This window comes from Synchiropus splendidus, chromosome 8, assembly GCF_027744825.2.
Source record: "Synchiropus splendidus isolate RoL2022-P1 chromosome 8, RoL_Sspl_1.0, whole genome shotgun sequence".
NCBI lineage: Eukaryota > Metazoa > Chordata > Actinopteri > Syngnathiformes > Callionymidae > Synchiropus > Synchiropus splendidus.
In genome coordinates, this window is record NC_071341.1 from 5794456 (window position 1) to 5820827 (window position 26372).

A 26372-nucleotide genomic window follows, 5' to 3' on the forward strand; every position below is an offset into this window, starting at 1 on the left:
TGGACGCTTGGTCTGACCTACTACAGAATCTACTTTCTCCAGTGTCTCGCCACTCATGGTCTGTTATCCCCACGTGATGAAGGACCGAGGCCAGCCATCACACACATGCCTCGACCATCTGACAGAACACAACCAAATTCTCAAAAAACACGAGTGGCTGAGCCTAAACAACTTCTGGGAAGTGCAGCTCAGTCGGTAGAAGGGTGGAGACTGCGGAGTTCCAGCGGACTGTGGTGGGAGTAGTGTTACTCGGAAGAAGAGCTGGTGTGGGAGTATATAAACTAAAACCTCCCGCGCCACAGTCGCCTGCCAGTTGCCCCGCTGCGTCCCCTCCAACGTCGCGACCACGGAGAAGACCCGCGGGCTGGAAAACTCCGCAAACATGGCACCTGTGCTACAAGTCCTCGCCGTCCTACTAGCTCTGTTCGTGGGAACGTCGACGTCCGCTCACCTAAACGAAACGTAAGTGACGCAGCTGCAAGCCAATGTTGCTGCGACACGATTAGTGGGGAAGGACGTTTGGGAACAACTTGACACAGTCTGTGCGTTTTAGTTGGGTCTGAAAGTTATCATCGTCACTTTGTGAAACGACGGCATAATGCTGTGTTGTGCTGCGGGATCAATTCCACTTAATGGATACACGTTGGGTCGATGCTTTTACTCCGTGAAAGAGTGAAAATGTTTGCTGAACAAACAGCTTTGAAATAAAGTAAAACTAAAACAAAAGTAACCATTAAGTGTGTGTTTACTACATAGGCAAACAACTTTATGGCCTTTTGGATATTTCTGTTGGATCTTACCTTTTTATTATTATTTGCAGGAGTTTTGTGTGTTTTACATTGCTTACTTAAAAGTGCTGCTACACAGGCAGAGGATGCATACATTTGATCAAGGGCCGCAATTGACCCCAGTTGTAGCACCTGCCTGGATTGGGATTGTGTTGTGAAGTACCTTGACAGTGCTCCTCATCTATTTCCCATAATTTCATCTGCAGTGAAGCAGCCCTAGGAGTCTCTCTACTGCCAGGCTGCGTGTTGCTTCTTGCATTGTGTTGATGTTGCTGCTTTGTAATGTTTGTCTGTGCTCTTGGATGTTGGCTTCCTGACTTGTTGAGTTTCAAATTTTCAAAAATTGTACCATATTGTGAGCTGGGATGTTTGTGAGTAGGCTATCAGTTCGGGTGATCGCTACTGAAATTTCCTCTGGTACATCAAACTCCCCAAAAGTGACGCCGGATCGTAGACTCATCCTTTCCACACCTGGCTTTTTCCCCTCTCCCTGTTTAGTCAATCATGTGACTTGATTGACTTTCATGGTCTCTGGGCTGGGATGATTCGCTTTAATGATGTTTCATCATGCACCTTCCACACCAGCATAATAACATCAATACTTTCCACAAAAGCATTCAAAATGCAATTAAAATATGTCCTCTATTTATCATTGGCAACAGAGCATCCAGTATGAAACTCCACCCGAACATTAAAGGGGGAATTAATTTGTCTGATATTGAATGTGTTCACTTCAACAGAGGTGAAGGGAGGTGTCTGTGTCGAAACGTGCAGCTTGTCCTTCATTACAAGTTTGTAGTCTGCCAATGTTTTTTTTTTTATATTCCTTTTCACAACTTGGCTTTTTTTTTGGGTCCAGACACTGTCGAATTGCTGAAAATGGATTTATTTTTGTTTTAAACACTCTAACAAATGTCTTCATGTTCAAGATTCACTCGGTCAGGTGACAGGACAAAATGCCCTGTCACCTGTAGGTTACACAATGACCGTGTTTTGGGCGTTTGTCCGTTTCTAAAATCTGTTTTTATTACAATTGATGTGTTGGTTCTGTCTAGTTTGCTTTGCTGAAACACGATCACAATGAAACCATTTCGTCCATCTGGAGTTGTCAAGCATCCTGTCATCTCCATCATCATTGAGATGTTGATCACATTCCAGAGAAGTTTTTGACCCTTTGTTCAGACGTTTGACACCTGTATTAATGACATATTACTGTGCTATCAACAGTTGTTGATATCCTGCATTGACAGTGCTTGACATTGGAAATAAAGCAACCAATTCATACTGTCGATACAGCCAATCATTCACTGATGCCAGCGTATTGCCAATAAGTGCTCTAATGTGGCATACATTCACTCCTTATTTTCCACATCAGGAGTTATCCCCCATAACATTTACAACTGTTTGGTCAGCATGTATCGAAGTGTGCCTCGTAATGTCAGCACTTCCTCACCGTAAGTTGTGGCCAACTTTAGGGTAGATCCTTAAGGAGGGCCGTTGCCAAATTGCCCAGGTACTAATAACACGCAGGGTTTTTTCCACTGACCTTATGGAGAACATGATTGCATAAACATGCTAACTTCTAAATGTCTTTGTCCCCCCGTCTTCACACAGTATCTATGCAGTGACGGTTAGCTCCCAAATGAGAGGGGGGAAACAGGAGTCCCTGTGTGCTCATGTGCATGGACCCACCGAGCCCATCAACCTGACCATCACACTTAATATGGACTCTGGGAGCAAGTTACTCCTGCAGGAGAAGATCAAGCAGGACTTCTACCGCTGCCAACGTTTTCAGGTGTCATTGCACTATAATGTATTCATGCTAGTATTTCATACTGTGTGAACAACTGTCCATAACGTTTAAGGGTTTCAGATCGGCCTGGACGACAATACTATCACCATTAATATTGTGACAAATGTGTGGATTATTGGCCGTCGCCCCATTTCTTATTGTTACACAAGTCCTCTCCGGCTCCTTGGCCACTCCTCCGATGTGTACATTTCAACTATCATATTTTCCGGATTATAAGTCATACTTTCAAGGTTTCATGGGTCCTACCACTTATACTCAAGTGTGACTTGCATTCCAAAGCCACTTAGACTATGACAAGTACACTAACCTATTAGACTGTTTGTTGGCGTTTTCGGCAACTTCACTGAGGACCATGGAGTCTGTTTGGAGCATTAGCCACAAGTTGTAGTCAAAGAGTGCACTGTTATTTTTCCACATTTATTGAGTGGAGATAGCTATTAGGTTAGTTTGTTGCTATTGCTAGGGTAATCTTGTTTAATTTACAAGCTGCCCAACTTGCCTCCCCTGGACCTAATATCCACCCAGCACCATGACTCAGCCTGTCAGCCTTGGCTGCCGTCGTGTTTGTCAGAACACTGTTCTCTGTTATGTAATCTGCATGCTGCCTCCTATATTGATGTGCAGTGACCTGCTCCAACCAAAAAAGGGGGCGGGGGTTTCTTCCTGAGGCCAGTTATGTACCTGCTTTCCCCCGACACTCTTCAACTCCACCACCTCTTGCAGTCAACACAACATATGGAACAATAGCTTCCACTAATCTGGAATGGAACAGACCCAGTTATGTAACAGCTGCCTCTGTTAGCAAGCGGTGTATCTGTTTGAGAATGAAGGCATTTCAAGATTCACTCGGTCAGTGCATCATCATAGATCTGTAATTCAATGGGCAGAATATTGATGGTTGGAAAGAGTCAGTCGTTGTAACATTGGTAGCCTCAATAGGAAATAATCCCTGCAGATCCTTCAAATTGGAAAGTTATTTAATTAGCATCAGTCTTGAATGGGAATCTCCTCCTGTGACTGTGGTTGACTCAAATATGCCCATATGATTTGAATACTGCAGGTTCCAGTGGTGCGCGCCAAAACTGTGGCAGCCATTAACGTCACGATCGAGGGGGAGAGCGGCTCTTCTTTGAACAAGGAAACCATGGTGCTTGTTCTGCCACCAGCTTTTATCCACATTGTCCAAACAGACAAACCCATCTACAAACCTGGACAGACTGGTGAGCGACCAATGTTACTCTAATGATCATATGTATTTGACTCTCTGGTTGGATTATGTGTGTGCCTTGCCCTCCCCCTCCCCCTTTCTGCACTGATTATCAATTCAGCTGAACTTGCAATAATTTCAGTAAAACTTTGCAATATCTGCATAATGCTGACGGGACAGCTTTATAATAATGTCTATGTTCAGCACACTTGGAGGATAGCTTTGCTCCAGTAATGGTTTGCTCTATGTTGGGAAGTGATCGTCCTTCATTCAACCTTCATGCCACTCGGTCATTTAAGGCACTACAGTACCATTGACACGCCTGCACATTACAACACTAATACAAAACTGGGGACAGTCGGACCTTTTGGGACCTGTTGTTGTGGTTGGTTAAAATGTTTCCATTCTTTCGTTGGGCTACATCATAGTTTTTCTGTGAAGGTGCTTATGACGTTCCTTCCATGTGGCTCCCAAGCATCCTTTTTGGGTCAGAATAATTTTTTATGTAATTCACTATAATTTGGTTTGAGGTCAGGGTCATTTTTGGATTTGTGTTGCTGATGCATGAGGACTTTTTATTTTGAGCCACTATTGTCTAATATTTCAACACATTTGTGAGACCTGTTTTCTGTTGAAATGATGATTGCTCTGTCCTCTTGTCTTAGTCCAGTTTCGGATTGTTTCTATGGACACCAACTTCATCCCTGTCCAGAGAGCGGTACGCTTTCAATCTGTTTTTCTGAAATCTGTCACTCCCTCTCATGTTTGTCACCTCGGAACCTAACTGTCTTTTTGAATATGTAAGTACATCTGAAGCACAAGGTCTATTTTGGTTCAGGGGAGTGGGAGGAAGCGACAGAGACGGGGGGGGGGGCTGTTTATTGATTCTGAAGACCGCGTGGGTGTGAAGCGCTGTGTGGAGTTGTGTGATAAACATGTTGTCAGGGTTCATTTGGCTCACACTCCCTTTGACCCAAACATCTGAATCAATACACTTTCCAGGCCTTTTCCAGTAGTGCACAATTATCAGAAGAAAAAAAACATCATAAAATTAATTGAAGCAAGTGCAAAACATAATGTTGAATTGTGGATTTTTTTTACCAGATGTGGGTTTTTGTATTACATATTGCCTTTTAAGATGAGGTAAAGCGAGTGTGGTCATGTGACTCCACCTGTCCAGTCAGTCAGTCAAGGATATTAACATCACAAAATCAATGACATCCATCGGATCGTCATTCAACAACATTGTAAATAAAAGAGAGAGATTTACACAATGACTGTGGCCATGCTAACTTTAAATTGTCTCTGTTGTCTTCCAGTACAAAGTGGTGGAGCTTCAGGTAAGACTGCGAAAATCCAAGAGACGGGACTTAAACTCTCCTAATATGTGAAGTTTGGTTTTCACTGTTTAATTATGTGTTTTGACACTAAAGAAAACGGTCTTTCAGAGACGGCTGCCAAGTGACATAAACTGTATACTGAGCAAAGTTATATGCGGTATACCAGGGGTTCTTAACCTTTCTGATCTCGGGACCCACCTTTCCCAGAACAATTGGACCCGGGGCCCATTCAAGTAATAGAACTGATTCATTACTCTTGACTTCATAACCATGTTCATCAAATTTACTAATGAAAGAAACAAAAAATATATACTTGATGCAAATTTTATTATATTTATTATAAATATAATAAAACCATGTCTGAATGTCACAAAATAGAAATAATGGATTTTATTTAAACTCAAAAGAAGATATGAGTAAATTGTAAAAAAGTATCGCCATAAAATGTTTATTTTATTTTATTTTTTCAAACCTGCGTCAACAGTCGCTTTCATGAACAGATTTTACTGTTGGGGCCGCCATCACTTTCTTTATCATTTTTTTCTTTTCAAGAATTTCTCCATAGTTGGTAACAATCACAAATCTGCAGCGGTCAATTCAATGACACACTACTGCCACCATATGTGGCAAGTGTGTTAAAAGTGAGCGTCTCACGGCACGAAGGTGTAAAACAAAAAAACTTTTAGCGGAGGCACTCGCTGCCCAACCATAGGCCCCAGCTCTATGGATAAGAATCACTGCGGTATACTGAGCAAAGTTATAAATGCAACATGTTCTATTGCTCTCATTGTTTCAACCAGTAAGGTTATTATATACAACACACTTTCTATGGTCAGACTGAGTCATTTTGGAAGGGTTTATTTTTTTTGTCTTGCAGGCTTTTCATTTGGAGGGTTCCAAAGTTTAAACAGTACAAAAACAAAGGTTTTAGTCAAAGGTGTATTTTGCTGTTCCGTTTGGCACGAAGCTCGCGCCACCTGCTTCCTAGTGCCTTGCTACGAGTTGTGTGTGTGTGTATATATACTATATATATATACTCCTTGCGTTAATGTCAAGTTGAAGCGTGGAAATAAAATGGTAAAATACAGGAATTGCTTCTTTACCTAGGATCCCAAGTCCATGCGCATTGCCCAATGGTTGGATAAGTCCGTTTCCAGCGGTATCCTGGACCTTTCCCACCCAATTATTCCTGAGGCCATGTCGGGAAATTACAGGATCTCAGCCACCACTGACAAGGGAGAGAAAATCTCTCATAGCTTTGAAATCAAAGAATATGGTCTGTTGCCAGAAAGGTTTCTGAAATGTCAACAATAACATGAGTCTGAAACTGATGCTTCCTTGTGTTATAGTTCTACCTAAATATGAAGTCAAGCTCCACCTACCTAGTGTGATCACTATCCTGGACAAGGAGGCAACGGTGAGAGTCTGTGGGAAGTAAGTAAATCACGCTTGATACCTGATACCAAAAACTAATTGTATCAAGTGTGGCTTAAAACAGAAATGGATTCATCTTGGTCGATTGGTCTCTGGCAGGACAAGAGGTGGTATCCCCTACTAGATCTTAGCTGTGTGCATGCTGAGCGTGCATATATACAAGTAGTACCTGTAAAAGTAACAGCTGTTGCCTGGACATCCTGTAATCACAATCACAAACTTGTGATACTGTTGAAGTCACTTAACTGAGTCTTGAGTCAAGTTGAAAAGTTAGGAACAGATATAGATGGAATTTTCAGGTGTGTGAAATGTGACCGGAAACATGGTTCAATTTTGGGAGTGATCCGGATCCAGGAATTGTTACTTTATAAACTCTGTACGCGTGTTCAGTATTTGACTCTTTGGGCATGCTAGCTAGCTTTTGTACTAGCAAAGCACTCAGAGAGCGCAAACCTCTGCAGAGCAGCTTCAGCCCTCCCCGACCCAATCTCCCAATGATCAAGAAAAAATCCAGGATCCAAATGCCAATCTGGCTCAAAGAATTATTAAAATAATTCCCAGATCCAAACGGTAGTCCAGATCACTCCCCACATTGAATCGCTTGTTCCCCGTCCCATTTAATATATTTCCTGGATATGTGCCGTGTCATGCAGATACACATATGGGAAACCTGTAGTTGGTTCTGTCACCATTGAGGTTCGTCGAAATCCTGTTTCATTTTACTGGTTAGAATTGTCCATTCGCTGGGGAATTTACAGAAGATATCAACTGACTGTAAGTAAGCAGCTGTTCAAACATTGCTTTCTTCATTTGAAGCCATGACATTTCCCCAAATATGTTGTAGACTGACAAAAGTGGGTGCGCATCACAAGTGATCAACCTATCGGACTATGCAAACAAGGATGTCAATAATTATGGCGACTTTGAGGTGTCTGCTGATTTACAGGAGTATGGAACGGGTAGGTTGTACAATGTTGAGGACACATCCAACGTGTTCACAATCTTCTTTTTTTTCTGTCCAGGAGTGATTCTGAAGGGCAGTGGAAGCTTCGTCCTCACCAATCATATCAAACAAATAAGCTTCGAAGATACACCAGAGTCCTACAAGTCTGGTATTCCATTCGAAGGAAAGGTTGTTGCATTTGCTTGATTTTTCATTTCATTCATGTAACATACTCGGTTACATACTCGGTTAGGTCATGTGAAGTAAATCCACTGTGCACATTTGTCATGCGGAACTACTGAAACCAACCAAGTCTTTGATGAAAATCCTTCTTCATTATTTCAATGGACTCCCATCTCTTTTTAGGCATGATCTAACTGCTCAAAGGTTGTTGTTTTTTTTCTGTCACAGGTGAAGGTTGTTGGTCCAAGTCACACCCCTTTAGCCAATGAAACTGTGTACTTGTACGTTGGTGACAAGAAAAAGGCAACTCTGACTACGAACCAATATGGCCTGGCTGCATTCACTCTGGACACATCTGACTGGAAAACAACAGATGTCAGACTGAGAGTACGTCACTGCTCTTTCGTGTTTAATCAACAGTTACTGAAATTGATGCGTATAATAATTCTTTTTTTTTTTTTATTTCCTATAGGCAAGCTTCAATTTAGAGAGGGGCTCATACTTCTTTGATGCATCTGGTGTGGAGGCGATATATATCGCTGGCGACCTCAATGTAGCAGAGTTCTACTCAAAGAGCAAAAGCTTTTTGAAGCTCAAGCAAGTCAATGGCAAACTTCCCTGTGACCGTGAAGTTCCTGTGCGTGCTCAGTACATCATCCAGGGGGCAGAGCTGAAGAAAGAGCAGAAAGTCCTTGATTTCTTTTACCTGGTAAAGCGGACTGCAGCCGCCTTCTTTTTTTTTTTCTTGACACTCATTTCAAGCTGTTCTTCTGTGTTCTTCTGAACTTAGGTGATGTCCAGAGGTGCAATTGTGCGACATGGAAGTATTCCTGTAGCTGTTGAAGAAGGAACTGGTAAGAAGAACATGATAAATTAGGCCCACATTGCATCTATGCCATGTGTTTTTACGTCAAAGAGGAAAAAAATGTAAATCCTGAGTTATATACTGAACTGTGAGGAAAAATCTGCACCTTTTTAATGTAAAATATGGTTATCATATCTTTATAAAGGTTGAATAAAACAACGAAATGTGGAGTGCAGTTTTCCTGGTGCTGCATTTTTAATGAAGTGTTCCATAGCAAAACTGTTCCTGTTTCAGTCAATAAAGGAGAGGTCACTGTAACGCTGCGCCAGCTGACTGACCTGGCCCCATCCGCACAAGTGGTAGTCTACACAGTGTTGCCTGGGGGAGAGACTGTGGCCGATTCCATGACCTACCCGATCGACCTGTGTCTCCATAACAAGGTAAAGTCTTCTGAAGTGACCTCATTACCTCAGAATTGTCTTCTGTCATGACCTCATTACCTCCGAATCATGACTACTAGGAATCTGATTTGCTTCTCTCAGGTGTTTCTGAAGTTCTCAGCCCTGGAGCAACTACCAGCAGAGAACACAACACTGAAGCTGCAGGCTCATCCAGGATCCGTGTGCTCTGTCAGAGCAGTCGACCAGAGTGTCCTGCTGCTGAAGTCAGAGGAGGAACTCACTGTAGATTATGTATGCAAACTACCACCTCGGCAACTTCTAATGTGATGACTGTTTTAATTGATCCCCCCATAACATATATGATCTTCAAAAAACATTGTTTTAGACCCCTCGAATGAAGTGGTGACGGCTGCTCGCGTTTCAATAATGGGAAGCTCATTTCATTTAAATATCCGAAACTAGAACGGCACGCGTACAGCGCAGACCTCCACCCAACATCGCATTTGGATCCGGTGGAAATGTAGAGTCGTTGCTCGAGCAAGGCTCATGCCTCGCCTGCCAGCACTTCATTCAATACGCTTGCCAATGGATCGGCAACACAAAAGGTTCTAAACTATTTATTCACTGATAAATATTTGCTGGACAGTCCGTCATTAAACCACACGCAGACACTTGGTGAGGAATGCGATCCAGTGGACCTGATCTGCTGCAACTGTCGGCTGAAATGAAGCTTTAAATAATACAAATTTCCCTCTCTATTTTGGGATTCTATTGTGGGATTCATATTTATCTTGTTTCATTTGAAACCACGCATCAGCGAAGAAGGAAAGAATGAAACCATGAGTGAAGATCCCACCCAACAAAATCATGTAAGATTTTAGGGCTGCAAGTGCTGTGTAAGAGTTCACCCTCAACCTCGAGATAATCAAGAGAACAGTTCAAGTATTTCTGTTTGAATATGAATTTCTTAACGTTAAACGCTGTCATTTAATTATCCAACCTCCTGCCAATCAACTTTGAATGTTTTGTGTGCAGGTCTACAGGCGTCTGCCAGAGCAGCAGCTGACAGGATTCCCACATGAGGTGGAAGACATAGACCCCTGCGCTCATGGCGATTACTATCATCCTTTCTTCCACCATCAGACTTCTCAGAAGGACGACGTCCATAGCGTCTTCAAGGTACACTTGTTCTTTCACTAACCCACATTCTGTTACTTGACTCTATGTTTTCTTCATACCTTTAGGTGATTGGAATTAAAATCGTCACCAACTCTGGTGTGAGGAAGCCCTATATCTGTCCAGAAGAAATAGCTTATGCTATGTATGGTAAGTTTTGTAACCTTTGTCCCCTGCTGCTGAAGAATCAAAAGGTGTCTCCTCCATTTCCTTGTCAGATACATCTGTGGCTTACATGAGTACACCAAACTCTGGAGGACATGTTCAAGAGAAAGCTCATAAGAAGGAGACGGTCAGGACGTTTTTCCCAGAGACATGGATCTGGGACCTGGTCAGCATCGGGTAATTCATTTACTCTAACAATGATGTGTAGTGTTTTGTTAAGAAATTGTTGCAGGATAAAGGTGATTTTAAACGATAATAACAGTAAACTTTTCATTTCCATCTGAAGAATGAACAAAAAGACTCCTCTTTGTGCCCAGGTTTATTTTTGAAATATGTGTTTTCTTTGGTTTTGTGTCCGTCCTTCTAGAGAAAGAGAACTATTTTGTGTTCTCATGTTTTTTATTTACTGAAAATATGCAAAGCATTCTGGGTAGTCTGGGTGTTCCTCAATCCAAAGGTAGGTGCTGGTGAATCTCCAAAATTGAGGGGGATCAGCACCTCTATTTTGTTCCTCAATTTAAGTTCTCTGAGAATTGGGCCAACCCTTGCTCTTCGCGGGAGCAGGCATTTGTGAGGATGCGGATTAAGGAAGCCATTGGAATTCACCCTAAATGTTTTACTCGATTTACTGGTATGAGTACATTCCAATTCCAATTATATCTTGATATAAAGAAAGTATCACTTGGATCTCATGACTATTATGTTGACTTTCCAAACACAATCCCATATTACATCACCTCCTCAAGCTATGAGGCTTGTCGATGCTTATTCCCGGAGTGTGACAGGAGAATCTTTATCGCTGATATATGCGTACTTCTGGTCTCCTGTGAATTGATCGTTACAGCGGTATACATCGAAGATCCAACAGTCTGTGTGAAAGCAACAGTGTTTGACTTTCATTTTAAAACCAAAACATTGCAATAGTAGAGAAGTATTTAAAGCAGTCTTCCTCATGTTGTGATGTGTTTGTTTCATCCGGCAAAAATCTGATTCATGACTACATGTTGTGTGTATTGTTGTATCGATGTTGTTGGTTTCCTGCATTTCTTTTCCACATAATTGAGAGTTCAACTCAAAGATTGAGACAGTGGTATGAACAGAATCTGTTAAAAAGTGCATTTCAACATGGTCTTTTTTAAAATAATGGATGTTTCCTAATTGTTTGCAGCACAGCTATTTCCTAATAGTTTCATAGATAAGAAGCAACTGGGTATATATTGTTTTCTACGTAGCCTTATTCAACAGTTTTTTTTCGTGAGGCCACCGTTCTTATCCTTATAATGTTGATTAATATTTCGCCCTGGAGGCACAGGAATAGGATTCAACAGTTTTGATGGAAGCAAATACAGTCTGATATTAGTTTGGAGCACTGAGAAAATGTTTTTTTTTCACTAATGAAGTTTGTTTTATAAGAAATAGTTTTGGTGACAAAAAATAATACAAGCACATTTAAATACAAGTAGTGGTGTAATTTTACATCCAATTCACTCAGTCTTTGCTATATGTATATTTGAACAGAAAATAAACATTGCATCTGAAAAGTTGTTCAAAAAATCAAACAAACTATATTTTTTTCATTTTGATAAGAATTACCGAGAGAGTAATAACTGAACTTTCTCGTCTAAGAAAGTCATTTGCAAAGAATGACCTTGTTTGTTGGGAATTATTACTAACAACGCTGGAATCAATCATAATGCTACCATTTCTAAAATACGTCAGAGTCCCTTGAAATATGAAGCTGGAAGACCTGATTGTACATATTGTATGGACGCTGGATTCATGCTCAAAATCTGAATAGACCCTTCTATCACCCTGTTTTTCTGTCAGCAGTTGTTGCACAAGTCTTGTATCTTTGCATAAACTAGCGTTGCTTCCTTCTTTTTTCTTCCTCAAGTGACTGTAATGTTGTTTCACCACCAGATGGGTCAGTGTCCCTGAATGTGACTAGTTGACCAACATTTAACAAAGCACCATGGTGCTGAAGATCAAAACTGTGGAGACCTAAGAGGTTAAAGCCTGAAACAGTTGAACACCTACAGTTGTGAAAATTCTCTTTGTCCCTCTTTTTACTACACAAACTGCTGACTCTAGGAAGGGCCTGGACTAGAACCATGACGAGTTCAGATCTCTTGGCTCAAGTTGTTGCTTCGCAGTGCAACTCTGGATGAAAGAGAACTGGTGCATGCACAAAGGCTTGATTTCTGCAGTCTTTTCATTTGGCCCCTTTGCTCCGATATGATTGCATAAAAAAGTAAAGTTAGTAATTATTTCTTTTTAACTAAGCTGTTATATTTCAGTATCAAATAATGAATTATAAAAGGATAACTACATCAGATGCCATTATCATGTTTTCTGGCAGAGATGAAGGCTCAGTTGACCTGCAGAAGACCGTGCCCGACACCATCACTAAGTGGGCCGCAGCAGCGTTCTGTGTCTCGTCGGTGGGCTTCGGTGTGTCCCCCAACACTGCGCTGACAGCATTCCAGCCGTTCTTTGTCAGTTTGACTCTACCCTACTCTGTCATCAGAGGAGAGGTGTTCACACTGAAAGCCACGGTCTTCAACTACCTCTCCAAGTGCATTATGGTAGGTGAGCATGTGAAATTTGTGAGAATTTGACCAACACATTCTTCACTGTTTTACCCGTCTGTCAGGTGAATGTGACACTGGTTCAGTCCGAGCAGTTCATCTACAGGACGTGTGATGGATGCCAGTATAGTGTCTGTCTCTGTGGAGAGGAGAGCAGAACCTTTATGTGGATTGTGACGCCGTCATCACTCGGTGTGTTCACCTTTGGTTTTCTCTCCAGTATTTTAATGCTTAAGGCTCGAGGGTTTGGGTGGGTAGGAAAAACATGACTGATGGGAGAAATTTTATTTAGTTTTTATTTTACAGATATGTGTTTTTCAGCAGTTATTCATTGTCATTAAAATCAATAACCATGATTTTAAAGTGAGTCTGGAAGGCCTGGTAAGGCCACTACACAGACTGAGCCCCAAATAAAGAAAAAAATGCTGTCTTCATTTGACAGTGAACAAAGTAGCATAGGGAGTGAATATTTGACTCGATAACAAAATGTATATCCATCACGCCCCCACCTGTCTGTGGCAGCGTCTCATGTTGCCACAGCTGCTTGCTTTCAGACACAAGCCTTTGTGTTAGACAGCTGAAAACAACAAATCCATGATACACAGTATCCAAAACCACATCATTAATGTTGGAGCCATTGTTAGTATCATTGCCTGGTCTGAGTGTTGTGGACGTCTGTCAGGCTTCGTCAACATGGAGAGAGGATGAATGTCAAATTAAATTCTCCCCTTGAGAATCGCTGACAATCACTTGTACTAACAAGTCAGGTAGAATCTCTGATGAAACCTGAAGAAACCTCTCCCTCGGGGGCTGATCTGCACTTGTCCTTTGTAAGGAGGCTTATTGGCCGTGAGATGAAGATGGACGAGGTTGTGTGAGAGATGAGGGAGGTTTAATAATCGGACAACTAATGAGGATTATTGAGGGGGCGGTGGGGAGGCAGCCATGCAAAGTTGGTTTGTACAAACAGTTGCTGATCAATGTCTGTCACCGTGACTGTTTGAGCTCTCAGGTCAGCTCAGTCTGAAGGTGAGTGCGGAGGCGCTGAGGACCGACGTCCTCTGTGGGAATGAGGTGACCACCGTCCCTGAAACTGGCCGCGTTGATACGGTGGTACGCACCCTACTGGTGGAGGTGAGTGCAACACATAAAAAAAAAAAGAATAGCAGTCATGCTAACTTTACTTATGCTAATCTTAAAGTGACTGCTCATTTTGTTTTGTTTGTGACACAATAGTATTTTGATTAGACCTGTAGAGTTGAATGGAAATGGGCAGGTTAGTGTTAGGGATGCACCAACTGTCTTTTTTTTTTCTGCTGCTACCTACGAAAATAAACACATCATTCACTCAATTAACGACAGAAGCCTTTTAATTAACAATACTAATACTGAAAAGCAACTTATGAAGGAAAACAAACAATGCAAACCTGCCAAAATTGTTAAATATAAAATAAATAACTTGAACAGTGATCAATGAACAGATTTGCTGTGTGTAAACTTCACGTAGCACTAGTTGAGTGTGCCTTTAAAAAGATAAATGAATAAATTACGGTGCTACTGAAACCGCCGGTCTTCAACGTCAGAACACAACTGCTTGTCCAAGAAAAACTCCATTAGTGTTGCTCTGTTATGCCCCTTGGTGTAGCTAGTGTGTGTTGCTTTACCGCGGAGGCTGACTCCGTGGTTGAACATATTACGAATCGCAGTTTGGTTGTCAGCATCACAAGCAGTGTGATTTTTACAGAGAAATGATTGTTTTGACATTTTCACATTTTGATGTGAAATTTTAAAGTAATAACATGACTCAACATTAATGAATATAGATAGCATCTTATTAAGGAGTAAAAAAAAATCTCATATTTCTCATTTAATCCACCATTCGTGATGACATCATAAAGGCCCATATCGGCGCCTGCTCAGCTGCTCCGTCTTTACTTGTGGTTTGATTTTGGTGGTGTTCCGTAGGTTATTCAATCATTCTATGTTTTAACTAAATAAAACTCTGTCAAATCACTGTAATAAATCAACTTCCATGTGGCTGTCGAGACAATACATGTATTTAGCAACGTTTTCACATTCATTCCCAGCAGAGTAGCTGCTTCTTCATGTAGCGTGTGTTCCACAAACTCTGCAGCATTACTGCCATCAGCTGTCTGTTTGAGCTTGTTGCCTGAGCCTTTGACTGAGCCATTGGGCAGATATTTGATGAAAGTATAGTGCTTCCATTAAGTCAGAGAGAGACCAGATTAAATCAAATGAGACGATATGATATTATCCACCAAGGGCTTAGTGGCAGCAAGAAAATAGGGTTTTTTTGCTGCCACTATGTGTCTTCATCTTTATTGGCTATCCGGAGACCAGGGCTATGTTGAGGGAATGTAGGTCAGTGTTTTAACAGATTGTTTTGTGTCACAGTTAGAAGTCACCTAAATTCTCAGAATTGTTATTACTTAATAATATTATATCCTGTTTATCGTCCACATCAGAGTGGCACCACAGTTCAGAGCTCAGTGGAGAAAATGAGCCATTGTCTTTGTTCCTCCCCTGCAGGCAGAAGGAACACCACAGTCGGTGAGCCACAACGCACTTCTCTGTCCTGCAGGTGTGTTGGTCTTTTGTCAATGTTGCTCATGTTGTTCTTGGTGGTGAATTCTTCCTCCAGGTTGTAGAAAATACAATTTCCAGTTGTACATGCAAAACAAAGCATTCACATCCAGTTGAGTCTATTTAGTTTGATACCGAAACGCTTGAGGTTATACAGTCCATTCATTGACGGTAGTCTGTGGCAGGTTCAAGGATCATTCACAAAACCAATGTGAACAATTTCAGCAAAAGGAAACAGTGGTGAGGCACTCATTGTTGATGACTTTTGACAGAGGGTCCAGTTGAGAAGAAAATCTCTCTCCTGATGCCTGAGATGTTTGTGGCTGGTTCTGCCCGAGCGACCGTGTCAGTGTTAGGTCAGTCACATGACTCTGCCCTTTCGAGAACCCAAATTCGAGACGTTTTGTCCTCTTCAATTCTGTCTGGTTGCCTTCAGGTGACCTGATGGGTCGAGCCATTAAGAACCTGGACAAGCTTCTGGCAATGCCATATGGTTGTGGGGAGCAGAACATGCTGCTGTTCGCCCCCAACATTTTTGTCCTCAACTACCTGAAGAGCACGAACCAACTCACCCAGGAGATCCTGCAAAGAGCAACACGCTTCCTGGAAAGTGGTGAGTCTTGCAACCACATACTTGTTGTGTGTAAATATAAAAAAAAAATATATTTTTGTATCCCATTGTTGAGCACTGCTTTTCCTTGTTAGCCTCGAAGAATGTCAGATGGCTATATTTGCGCTGCATTATATTCATAAAATGAAGTGGTTAAAGGTTCTCTTGTGTTGTTGCAGGATATCAGAGGGAGCTGAATTACAGGCATGATGATGGCTCCTACAGTGCTTTTGGAAAAAGTGATGAGTCAGGGAACACATGGTGAGTAAAGTAGAGCAAAAAGTACATTCCATCATTATATTTGGAGAGAGTGCATGCGCATCCTTAATGGAACCTCACCTGCCGATCCAACTTTCCTGATTCAAGCATGTGTTTCTAAAGTTGAAGTCCTCCTGTCATCATGACAATGTTTAGAAGTTATTGTTGATATCTGATATCTCAGCCAATGAGAGGTTAGGAGAGCAAAGCACAATGTGAAGCAAACGCAATGCTAACCCTGATCATCAGCTAGTTTGGACTGAGGAGGAAGCTGGCTTTAGTGTGCAGTTGCAAGGTTTCCTCCTGACCAATCCCAGCAGAGTGGCTGTGGTTGGGGAGAATGAGAAACAAAGCGTCTTCTATAGGTGGGGCTTATGCTGTGGCTTTAAAGGGCACAGCTCACTGAGTTTGGTCCTCTTTAAGATAATGATTATTATCGTGAACATTGTCTTGATAAATTGCATGGGCACCTGACGTGTGGTTAGGTCCACTTGACAACTGATGTTTTGACAGTTTTATATTTGAATTGCACCACTTTAGTGCGGCCGGTAAGAAGTGCTGCGAACACATGGTAACATTTCGGAATTTCTCTTCGGAGATTAATAAAGTATCTATCTATCTATCTATCTAACATCAAAAAATACAACTTCCCTAAACATGGTTGTACAACGGTTTGTTGAACAGAGTTGTCCGTAAAGACCTGGTGCACAGCTGTTGTGTCATGGCATCAGTGACATGGCATTGTGGGCTCACTCCTTCAAGGACGTGCAGTAATTTGATCTGATGTACTAGAATTTAGCATGAGGCAAGTGTGGCTTCATAGTGAAAGTGGGTTCTTTCTCTGAGTTTGCATGTTCTACCCATGCTCTTGTGAGCTCTGGTTTCCTCCCACTGTCAATATATACAAAGGGTCATTTGAGAGCAGGTCAGGCCCTGTGTGACTTTGACGTTTACAGTAGTTGTCCCCCTCACTCTCTATGTAGCCAGGATGGACCTTTAACGTCAATACGTGGACGATAATAAATGAATGTGCTGCAATATTCTCATTCCCAAACATTAGCAGTTGCGTCAGTCGCCACTGGACATCCATGGAAGTATTAAGTGCTTAAATCTCCTTTTGAGGCAAGCAAAAGAACAAAAATAGCACTTGGACACACACTGTGTCCTCCATGTTGAATTCTTTCATGAAGCCTAATTTACTTGATGAGCCACATGCCAGAAAATATTAATATTTTTGTGTTTAATGGGCTTAAAGCCGAGCGCCTGGGGGAGATTTAATAAATCAGAGGTTGTTCTGCTCATATGTCTGGGAAATGGCTTGTGTGCGTGACTGTGTGTGGGTGAGCTCTTTATGATTGCCACCACTCAGAATTGCAACAGAAAAGTTAAATACCTTCCATTATTGGGAGTGTGACCTACTGTTTATTTTTTTTGCCACAATGATTTTACAAGACTAATATCTGAGTTCTACACGCGCAGTGTTTCCCGCAGAAATGTTCTAAACCGTCGGGGGCCGGAGGAGGATGTTGCGTTGCGATGCGTTGGTGGTAGGGATGTGCAGGGTGTGAATATGATGTTGGCTGTCAGCAGAGATACTGAAAGTGAAGGAGTCATGATCTGTACTTCTTGAAGCGGTGTGCCACCACTCAGCACTAAAAATACACAGCACTTGTTTTGTATCCTCAGACCGCTATCAGTCTGCATCAAACCAGAGTAGAGTGAAGTCTTCACTGATGAAAAACCAAAATAAAAGACATTACATCCGTCGTATTCTCAGGTATCAAGCGATGCAGGCACCAAGTCATCAGATGACAAAGAGTCTCTAACTTGATCAGAACCGTGATCAAGTTAGGAGCACACCATCGGATGCGGGTGGGACCATTCAAAACATATGTTGCTGGTCATCACCAGACTGTGGTCCAGTGACATGGGTAGATGAGCTCACAGAAAGGTGCAGCAAACACACTCAGGGCCATGAGATGGCTCATGTAGGTGGAGCGTGGATTGGAGACAGATCAATGGTGCTCACACCTTAGGTTCCTCAGTCTGGCCTTTGGGACATGGCCTCTCCTGATCTAGACTCAGTTGGGGTCAACTCATCCACACAGTTCTCTGGAGCTAGCCAGAGTAAGAGGTGCTGAGGTAAGAGGTGTGGGATTTGGAACTCTGGGCTTCTTGTTGGGGTTCTTGCTTGTTGGTCAAAAGTCACAGGACGCTGCTTTCGTCATTGATGTGATGGAGGTCCCTTACTCTGAGAGTGAGTCTAAACTGGTAAAGATGGCTGCAGAGATCTCTGAGGGATCTGTTGGAGAGTGTTGAGTGGGTGTGGGAGCAGAGTAAAGCAACCTGGTCTTGCATGCTGCTGTGTGCGCATGTGTGTGTTTGTTGCACATATAACTGATGAGCGTGAGAATGCCAGGACTACAGCAAATGATGACCTTCTTAGGCCAAATGGTGATAATAATACACATTAGCTGGAGGAGAGGAAGTAAGCGAAGCCTTGCTAAGACTCAAACTATGACTGGGGGGACGGATGGATGACACACCAGCGTTTTCTTCCCGTCAGCAGCGTCAGACATCCCACAAATAATGGCTCTCTTCCTGAGCCAATGCCAATGTTGTGACCCGTGAGATGTGAATGCCCAAATACACATATGGCTCCAACGTTGGCAATGCTGCAGGTCCGCGAAAGGCATGGGAATTTTTTATCTGGTTTAGGGAAATTACTAGGGGAAAAAACACAATTTTCATGGAAACCAGTGTGTTGGCACTACGACTACTATTTGCTGTGATTCAGAATCTATTTAAATTTTCAGAAAATGGTCCTCAGTGCCCGTTCTAGAACGCACTCATGCACTATGTGCCATAACAGATAGGCAGAAGAGGAGCTCTGTCTTCACTCAAGGCTAGAGTTTGGCGTCATTTCGGGTTTTACCAAATGCACAGAAACACTGTGCTGGAGATGGCGCTCATAATGTGCAAACATTGCAACAATGAAGCACTTCAACAGCACAACAATGGAATAGTACAAGATTCCCACCTCTACTATATAGGCACAAATGATCTGAAATTTAGGGTCCAATTTTTCAGTTTGACTTGAGGCTGTCCCCAGGATGCCAAGACGCCCCTCTAACTAAAAGCCTACTAGTCATGGTGATTTGTTTTTTACAATTCTGTCTACTGTATTTAATGAGGCGTGACTGTGGGAGAACATCCAGAACATTAGGTGAGTGTTGACATACCTCCACAAGCCAAGAGTCCCAGGTGTTCTCTACCAAACTAGGTTCTGAATGTGCTGCTAACACTCTCAGGTGACTCCTCTGCTGAGCTGACTCTCTGCCTGACCAGAGAGGAGAATATAATAGAGCACTGTTACACCACATTGAGCAACGGATGTCAGGTAGCACCCAGAGCAGCCCTGAGGGCATGAGATCATGGGTCCCCTGACTCCTGCATGGATGGTCACACAGAAGAGGTGACATCAGACTGTAAACTAGCACCTCATTTTGAAAAGGAGACATGGAGGGTGTGCACAAACTGAGAGGGAGCCTCCCTCCCCAACCGTCCCTGTTAGGCCCACTAGGGGGCATTGGTCTTAATGGTTCCTATTGTCACCTTGGAAACTTGCTGAAGGGAATCATCTCCCTATGCGAGAAGCTCTGCCTACTGGTTGGGACCCAGGTGGGTGGGGAAGACACAGTATAGAGACGCTTTTAGTGTCCAGTCATCAGCCCCTCATCTGAAAAGGTTTTGGATTCTAAACTTTGTGCCCTTTGGTTATTTCATCCAGACAGAAAATTGTGTGGTGCCTTGCTGCAGGACGATCATAGGGTTTGACTTTTATTTATTTATTTATTTTTATTTTTATCTCTGTGTGTGGAGTCTCAATGCTTTCTTTTCTTTTGGTACACTGGTTTCGTCCCAAGGTCTGAGTGAGTGTGTGTTTGTGTGTGAGTGAAAGAGGGTCTGCGATGGCTCATCCTGCATGTACCCTGCGGCCCCCTTGTTCAAGCTGCGTTCGGTGTTCCTTCTCTGAGACAGAAGTTCCAGTGTCGTCCTCAGGCTGGGATCTTGTTCCTGTCAGAAGCTGTCATGTGCATCATGATAAAGTTGACTGCAAATCCCAATGTGAGCCATCTGTAGCTGTCTTTTTTTTTTCTACGTAGGGATAGTTTGAGCTCTCAGAGCACTCTCTTGGTTTAGGTAGATCTATGGTTATAACCTAATGCACCAAAATCACGCCAAGCAAGCGAGAATTGTGACGTGTTCGATGGCTTTTCTCTGAATTGAAGAGAAAGACAGATCTGTATTTTACCCCTGCTTTAGTCACATGCCAAGTCCTCGAGCTAGGTATGTTTCTGTGCCGAGGTAATGTAGTGCAGCATCGTGTCAATGGGGAAAAGGTCGTCTCTAACAGATTGGTTGTTTATTTCAACCCCACCACCATTTTTCCTGGAATGGAGGCGTGACCTTTGGTTATTGCCCAATCAGGACTCTTTATTCAGCCCAGGTTCCCTTTGAGATTCTTATAGCCAGAGTTTTGTTTCCTGCTCAAAAGTTTCTTCTCTTCTTTTAATGAAAGTAAAAGACCTCATTGTTGAAGGTGACATGAGGGTTGGGGGAAAACATTTCCTCTCAATTATGATCATGTTTGAACTACAAAGCCTCAGCCACTCTCCCGCCCTCTGCTGCCTCTCCCAGGAATACCATGCTGTCGTGTTGTGGAAGCAGATCAGACCCCAGCCCTTATATAAATGTCCCCGGGCCAGGTTCATTTTGAGGTCACACACACCCAAAGACATTTTCACTGGCAAGTTTGGAACATGTCTGTGTTGCTGCTCAGGCTGACCGCCTTTGTTATGAAGTCCTTCGGAGGAGCGAAGCCGTACATCTTTGTGGACCAGAAGCACGTGGACGCGGCCCGGAGGTGGCTGAGCGCTCACCAGCGAGCCGACGGCTGCGTCCAGTCTGTGGGCAAGCTCTTCCACAACGAAATGAAGGTAACAAAGCAGAGTGGAGCTGTGTGGGAAGCTGTCCAGCTCCGACCCTGGGCCCCCATTTTCCTTAGAGGGGCTTCTGCAGGGATTCTGTCTTTGGTGCAGAAACTTGTACAATCACTAAAATATCTGTGGAAACGAAGAAGATATTTGTTTTCCAATTCCAAGTGACATTTGTAGAGTAAATAACCGTAGATGGGCAGGGTTTCCTCACGTTTCCTCAGAGTCAAGCAAGGTTTAAAAGAAACACTGCTCAGCTGAAAAGCTCCAGTTGTGTATCGACCTGACGCTGTGTTCTCGCACTTCAACAGGGAGGAGTGAGCGATGACCAATCCCTGACAGCTTACATCACTGCTGCCCTGCTGGAGCTGGACTCGAACGCAACGGTCAGGACCCCGGATATTTTGGATAGTGGGAAACCTGAAAACTATTCCCAGGAAAGATGTTTTGTCGTGTTTGGTTACACAGTGTACTGCGAATCTACCGTGGAGCACTGTAGTGTAGTGAAACGTCCTGAGCTGCTTCTCTTCTGTGTCACTGATGCAGGATCCTGTCATTTCCAAGTGCCTGAGTTGCCTGAGGTCAGCTGCAGGCAATGATCTGAGCAACCTGTACACCACGGCCCTGCTGTCCTACACCTTCACTCTGGCTGGAGACCAGGAGACCAGGAGCAAACTCATCACGTACCTGCACCAGAGGTCCGACTCCACAGGTGAGGCCCCGCCTGCTGCCTCATGGTCGTGTTCGACTATGTGTTGCTTTGAATCTCCACTGTTGCCTCTGAAGTCGCATTGGAATGAGTGGCATTAGAGCAGGAGGTCATTTGGTGTGGTATGAGAGGTTGGTCCACAGGTCAAACAACCTTGCCAGGGGCATTAAAATGCATCGGCACCTCGCTTGTAAAGTTGTTTTGACATTTTATTGGGAAAGGTAAGGTAAGTGTCCGTTGAAGAAAGGGGCTGAGCTGTGAGCCGTGACGGTGAGACTGTATATTTCTGCGGCTCAAGCCGTCCCTCCGCTCTGATCATCATCGGTGCTCAGATATTCAATTGCGTGTCCCACGATTCTGACTCCGGCCTACAGGCGGCACGAGACACTGGAGCAGAGCTGCCGCCTCCAAGAAAAGTGTGGACTCCCTGGAGGTGGAGATGACGTCCTACGTCCTGCTGGCTCTGCTGTCCGGTCCGGCGCTGCCAGAGTTTGGGCTGGATTACGCCTCCGGGATTGTGCGCTGGCTCACGCAGCAGCAGAACCCGTACGGGGGGTTCTCCTCCACACAGGTACATGCTGCTGCGCCCCGGAATGTCAGCGTCAGCCCACCGTTTATTTCCTGTGATGCAGGACACAGTAGTGGCCCTTCAGGCCCTGTCCAAGTATGGTGCTGCCACCTACAGTGAGGAGGGACAAACTACAGTGGTTGTCACCTCCTCGGGTGGACAGAAGGAGGAGTTCACTGTGGACCAGAGCAACCGGCTGCTGTACCAGGAGCAGCGTTTGAGTGACGTTCCCGGAGAGTACACCGTGAGGGCTGAGGGGAAGAGCTGCGTGCTGAGTCAGGTGAGGCGGCGCTCTCCACACCCCTGAGCTGATGCTGACCTGACATGGTCTGATGGGGTCCCACACAGATCTCCCTGCATTACAACATCCCTCCTCCTCCTGACTTCTCTGCCTTCAACATCTCCACCAGCACCATGGCCAAGTGCGGCTCCAGCAGACCCCAACTCATCCTCTTTGTCCATGTCAGGTAGGGACGTGTTTTCAGTGTGAGTGTTCCCCAAACCTTGTTAGATGCCGGTTTGAAGTCTGAAACTCATTTGATTGGTCAACCGTACTGGGATCGGAACCCCCAACCTCATCGTGTCCACGCAGCAGTGAGGCTTTATGAAACCGTGTGACTATTTTTAGTGCTCAGCAGGTGGCGCTCTTGGTTTAATACTGATGTAAGGTGTCATTGAAATGATTGTTCAAATCCAAAGATTTTAGAGAAGAGTGCCATCTGGTGGGCTGTGAAAGCAAGGACGGCGTTTCTTGAAGCCTCACCAGCCCATCAGTACTGCACCTTGAGCTGAAGTTGATGCTTCACAGGTATCAAGGGCGGCGTGAGGAAACCAACATGGTGATCCTCAACATCAAACTGCTGTCAGGCTACATTCTGGATAGAAGCTCTCTGAACCTGGTGAGTGATGGGCTGCTGCAGTGGTGGGGTGAGCACCTGTGACTGAGGAGTGTGTTCCAGCTGAAGCAGGACGGCTCAGTGAAGAGAGTGGACGTGGATGACGGTTTTATCAACATCTACTTGGACGGGGTAGGATTGTGTGGATGCATGAATGACTTGTTTACAGTGTGGACGCTCTGCTGAATACACGTCAGACAATACTGTGTAACTGTGCTGTGCTGTGTAGCTGAAGAAGGGTCCCACGGCGGTGTACAGTGTGACTCTGGAGCAGGATTTGCCTGTGAGGAACCTGAAGCCTGCGGTGGTGAAAGTCTACGACTATTACCAGACCAGTACGATCGTGCTGTCTTACTGTCTGTAACTGTGATGAGGAGACCTGACTGTCGCTCCTTCTTGTTTGTGCAGGTGATGAAGCTGTGACAGATTACACCTCGCCATGTGCAGAGAGTGAGTGACTCACATCCAGCACTTGTGTGACAGCAGCAACCCTGACAACTCCTGTGCTGTCTCTGCAGGTGACGATGTCAACCAGCTGTAGACCCGGCTCCCCTGCAGCACCTGCTTCATGTCAGCAAGAGCTCCTCCACACCTGCATGGCTGCTTTGCTTTTTAGTTGTTTTTTAAGTTTGTGTCTTCATGAACCTGTCGCCCCGGGAGAGTTGACTCCTCAACCTTCAACACCTGTGTCATAAAACGGCACGCAAGTCTGGAATAGTTTTAATATAGAAAAATCCATCATATTCATACATGAACAAGGTACCAATAACAGCGTGGTCCGAGTGCTGCGTGTCTGTGTGAATGAAACCAAAAAGAATGACGATAGTAAGCATGGTAACATTGATGTGTTCAACTACTGTGGATCACACTCGTACAAGTGACAGACAATAAAGTTTCTAAAATAAGTAGAAATCGTTTTTTGTCATACGACACTGTTTCTTTTTCAGTCAGACATCTTCTTTACACATTACAACTTTGTTTCCAAACTGATGACAACTGTGACGTGAAGTCTCTCTCTAAGATCAACATCCAATGTTGAGTAATGTATTTATATATTAAGGTTTTCATATAGTTTTCTTAAACATCTCAGGCACCAAAACTATGAAATATAACCTTGATTTCTGTGGATGTGGTCTGGAGACGGTTCGGTGGGACCGAGCAGCCAGACCTGAGCAGCAGCAGCAGCGGCAGGAGGAGGAGGAGGAGGCGACGTGATGCATTTCCTGAGAATTCAACTAAAATGTGGCAAAATGATGTGGAACCGACCCAGCTCACCAGAGGACCTGCTCTTGAACAACCCCTGTTGCCAGTTTAAGTTGATCAGGCAGCAAGGATTCACCATTCACTGTGACTACTACTACTGTGAGTTCATGAGCGTCTGAATTGACTGAACATGACGGATCATTCATTCACTGAGCTCCACTGCAACAACCGTCCTTTTGTTCTGGCCCAGAATTTAAGTGAGATAAATGAAAAGATTAATTTCACCCTCTTTCAACAATCACTATCGTTTGCTATTCATGTTGGAATATTATACCTCTTCACTGATGTTATATGATGTCCAGTTGTCTTCCTGAACCACAACCTATATGAAGTTGGAGGACCTGAACTCAACATTCCATTCTGTCTATATGATGCTTCATTGCAAGCTCTGTTTTATCAGGTCAATATCGAGTGTTTTTGATGACTCGGTCGTGTAGTAGTGTCTGGAGAGGAGCAGGACATGGACGAGTGTCCAACTCGGTGTCACATTACACCACCTGCAGTGTGTATCCACCACATTGACATTCTGCTCTTTGAATGCAGACAGGTTGCTACATGGCTGTGGTTGTGCTGCTGCTGTGGTGGTGGTGACGTGGCCGACGCCTCCCTCAAACTGACATTTCACTCTTTCCAGAAAGATTTTTTTTCTGCTTTGCTGCCCAGAATCCTGACGGTGAACTTCAAATGTGATAACTGGTGGGACGTCCAACATCAACACGCAACTTCATGCAAGTCCTTTGCGTGAGTGACATCACAACACTGAATAAGAAATCTTCTCCCGTTGGTCTGTGCTGGACTTGAACACAGTGTCAGTAAGAGCAAGGCACAGTTCTGAGGTGCATTCGTCTCAAGGTGGTCCAGCTTGGTCCTGTGTGGGGGGGATTATGGGGGGAGTCACGTTCAGGCTGGCAGTGATGTCATAGACAGGGCAAAAGGCTACTTGGCAAATAGAAGACGGTGAGCTGTGGCGCTGTTTCCAGACCGGACCAGGTTCACTGGAAGGTCCGGTATTTAAGACGCGACAGGAAGCGCTTCTTCCATCACTGGCCTCCACCTCACTCAGACCGTGAGTTGCACCAGTCCCTTGTAAGCGTTCAGATAATGCTGACTCATCATTTCTTAATAAATTACAGTCTCATAACATTTCCATTCAAACTTTCATCAACAACTCAACCTAAAGGAAGTCCAAGACTCAGAACCAACGTTGGTAAAATTTTGGCAAATTCTCAAGTAAAAAAAATTGAAAGCAAATATAAAAGTGTAACTACAAGTTCTCTATTTGGCAAAAGAGAACGAAAGGCTACCATGTCAGAGTTTTGGTAACTACACAGGCGTGTGTGTGTGTGTGTGTGTTTATCGTCAGCTCCCTTTTTTCCATCCAGTAAAGAAAAAGGTGGTGATGACTAAAGACAGGTCTGAAGTGAGCTCTCCTTCAGTTCATGAACTGGGTGTAGCCTTCCGCCCCAGTGACGATCACGTCCATCCAGATGCGCATGGCCTCAGCAGAGGGCGCCACCATGTAGTAGAGCCGATCGTGGGTCTTCACGCAGAAGGTCAGGGACGGGTTTGGGCTCTGGACAGAGGAGAGTGGGGTCAGCATGCAGCCAGAACTACAGAAGAACTA

General features: G+C 43.9%; 2 protein-coding genes across 15 annotated transcripts in view; one reads left to right on the forward strand and one right to left on the reverse strand.

Moving 5' to 3' along the window:
* Positions 1-24397, forward strand: LOC128764020 (alpha-2-macroglobulin). 2 transcript variants are annotated; one of them, XM_053873383.1, is made up of 36 exons: positions 1-462; positions 2403-2583; positions 3662-3821; positions 4474-4526; positions 5128-5148; positions 6256-6424; positions 6498-6582; positions 7236-7356; positions 7427-7541; positions 7605-7714; positions 7937-8095; positions 8181-8417; positions 8499-8562; positions 8808-8953; positions 9056-9205; positions 9950-10093; positions 10159-10240; positions 10285-10432; positions 12615-12840; positions 12909-13035; positions 13856-13977; positions 15394-15445; positions 15720-15803; positions 15884-16060; positions 16237-16318; positions 21159-21315; positions 21624-21698; positions 21859-22024; positions 22396-22592; positions 22654-22869; positions 22938-23056; positions 23398-23488; positions 23549-23617; positions 23715-23820; positions 23894-23935; positions 24004-24397. In XM_053873383.1, the coding sequence occupies exons 1-36, from the start codon at positions 383-385 to the stop codon at positions 24024-24026; spliced, it is 4356 nt and encodes a 1451-aa protein (XP_053729358.1). In that variant the 5' UTR covers positions 1-382; the 3' UTR covers positions 24027-24397. The 2 variants fall into 2 exon arrangements, with proteins under 2 accessions (XP_053729358.1, XP_053729359.1); XM_053873384.1 differs by having other exon boundaries at positions 2-462; positions 10309-10432.
* Positions 24194-26372, reverse strand: part of phldb1b (pleckstrin homology-like domain, family B, member 1b) — a 69081-nt gene continuing 66902 nt past the window's right edge. For all 13 annotated transcript variants that reach the window (XM_053873369.1, XM_053873370.1, XM_053873372.1 and 10 more), the window contains one exon: positions 24194-26321. In XM_053873369.1, the coding sequence (XP_053729344.1) occupies positions 26181-26321 (141 nt within the window). In that variant the 3' untranslated portion in view covers positions 24194-26180. The remainder of the gene's footprint in view (positions 26322-26372) is intronic.

Bases quoted from the DNA above. Each gene is read 5' to 3' on its own strand.
- LOC128764020 (XM_053873383.1), top strand. From the start codon at position 383: ATGGCACCTGTGCTACAAGTCCTCGCCGTCCTACTAGCTCTGTTCGTG. The intron at 8,418-8,498 runs GTAAAGCGGACT...TTCTGAACTTAG, and splicing joins TCCTTGATTTCTTTTACCTG to GTGATGTCCAGAGGTGCAAT. The intron at 8,563-8,807 runs GTAAGAAGAACA...TTCCTGTTTCAG, and splicing joins AGCTGTTGAAGAAGGAACTG to TCAATAAAGGAGAGGTCACT.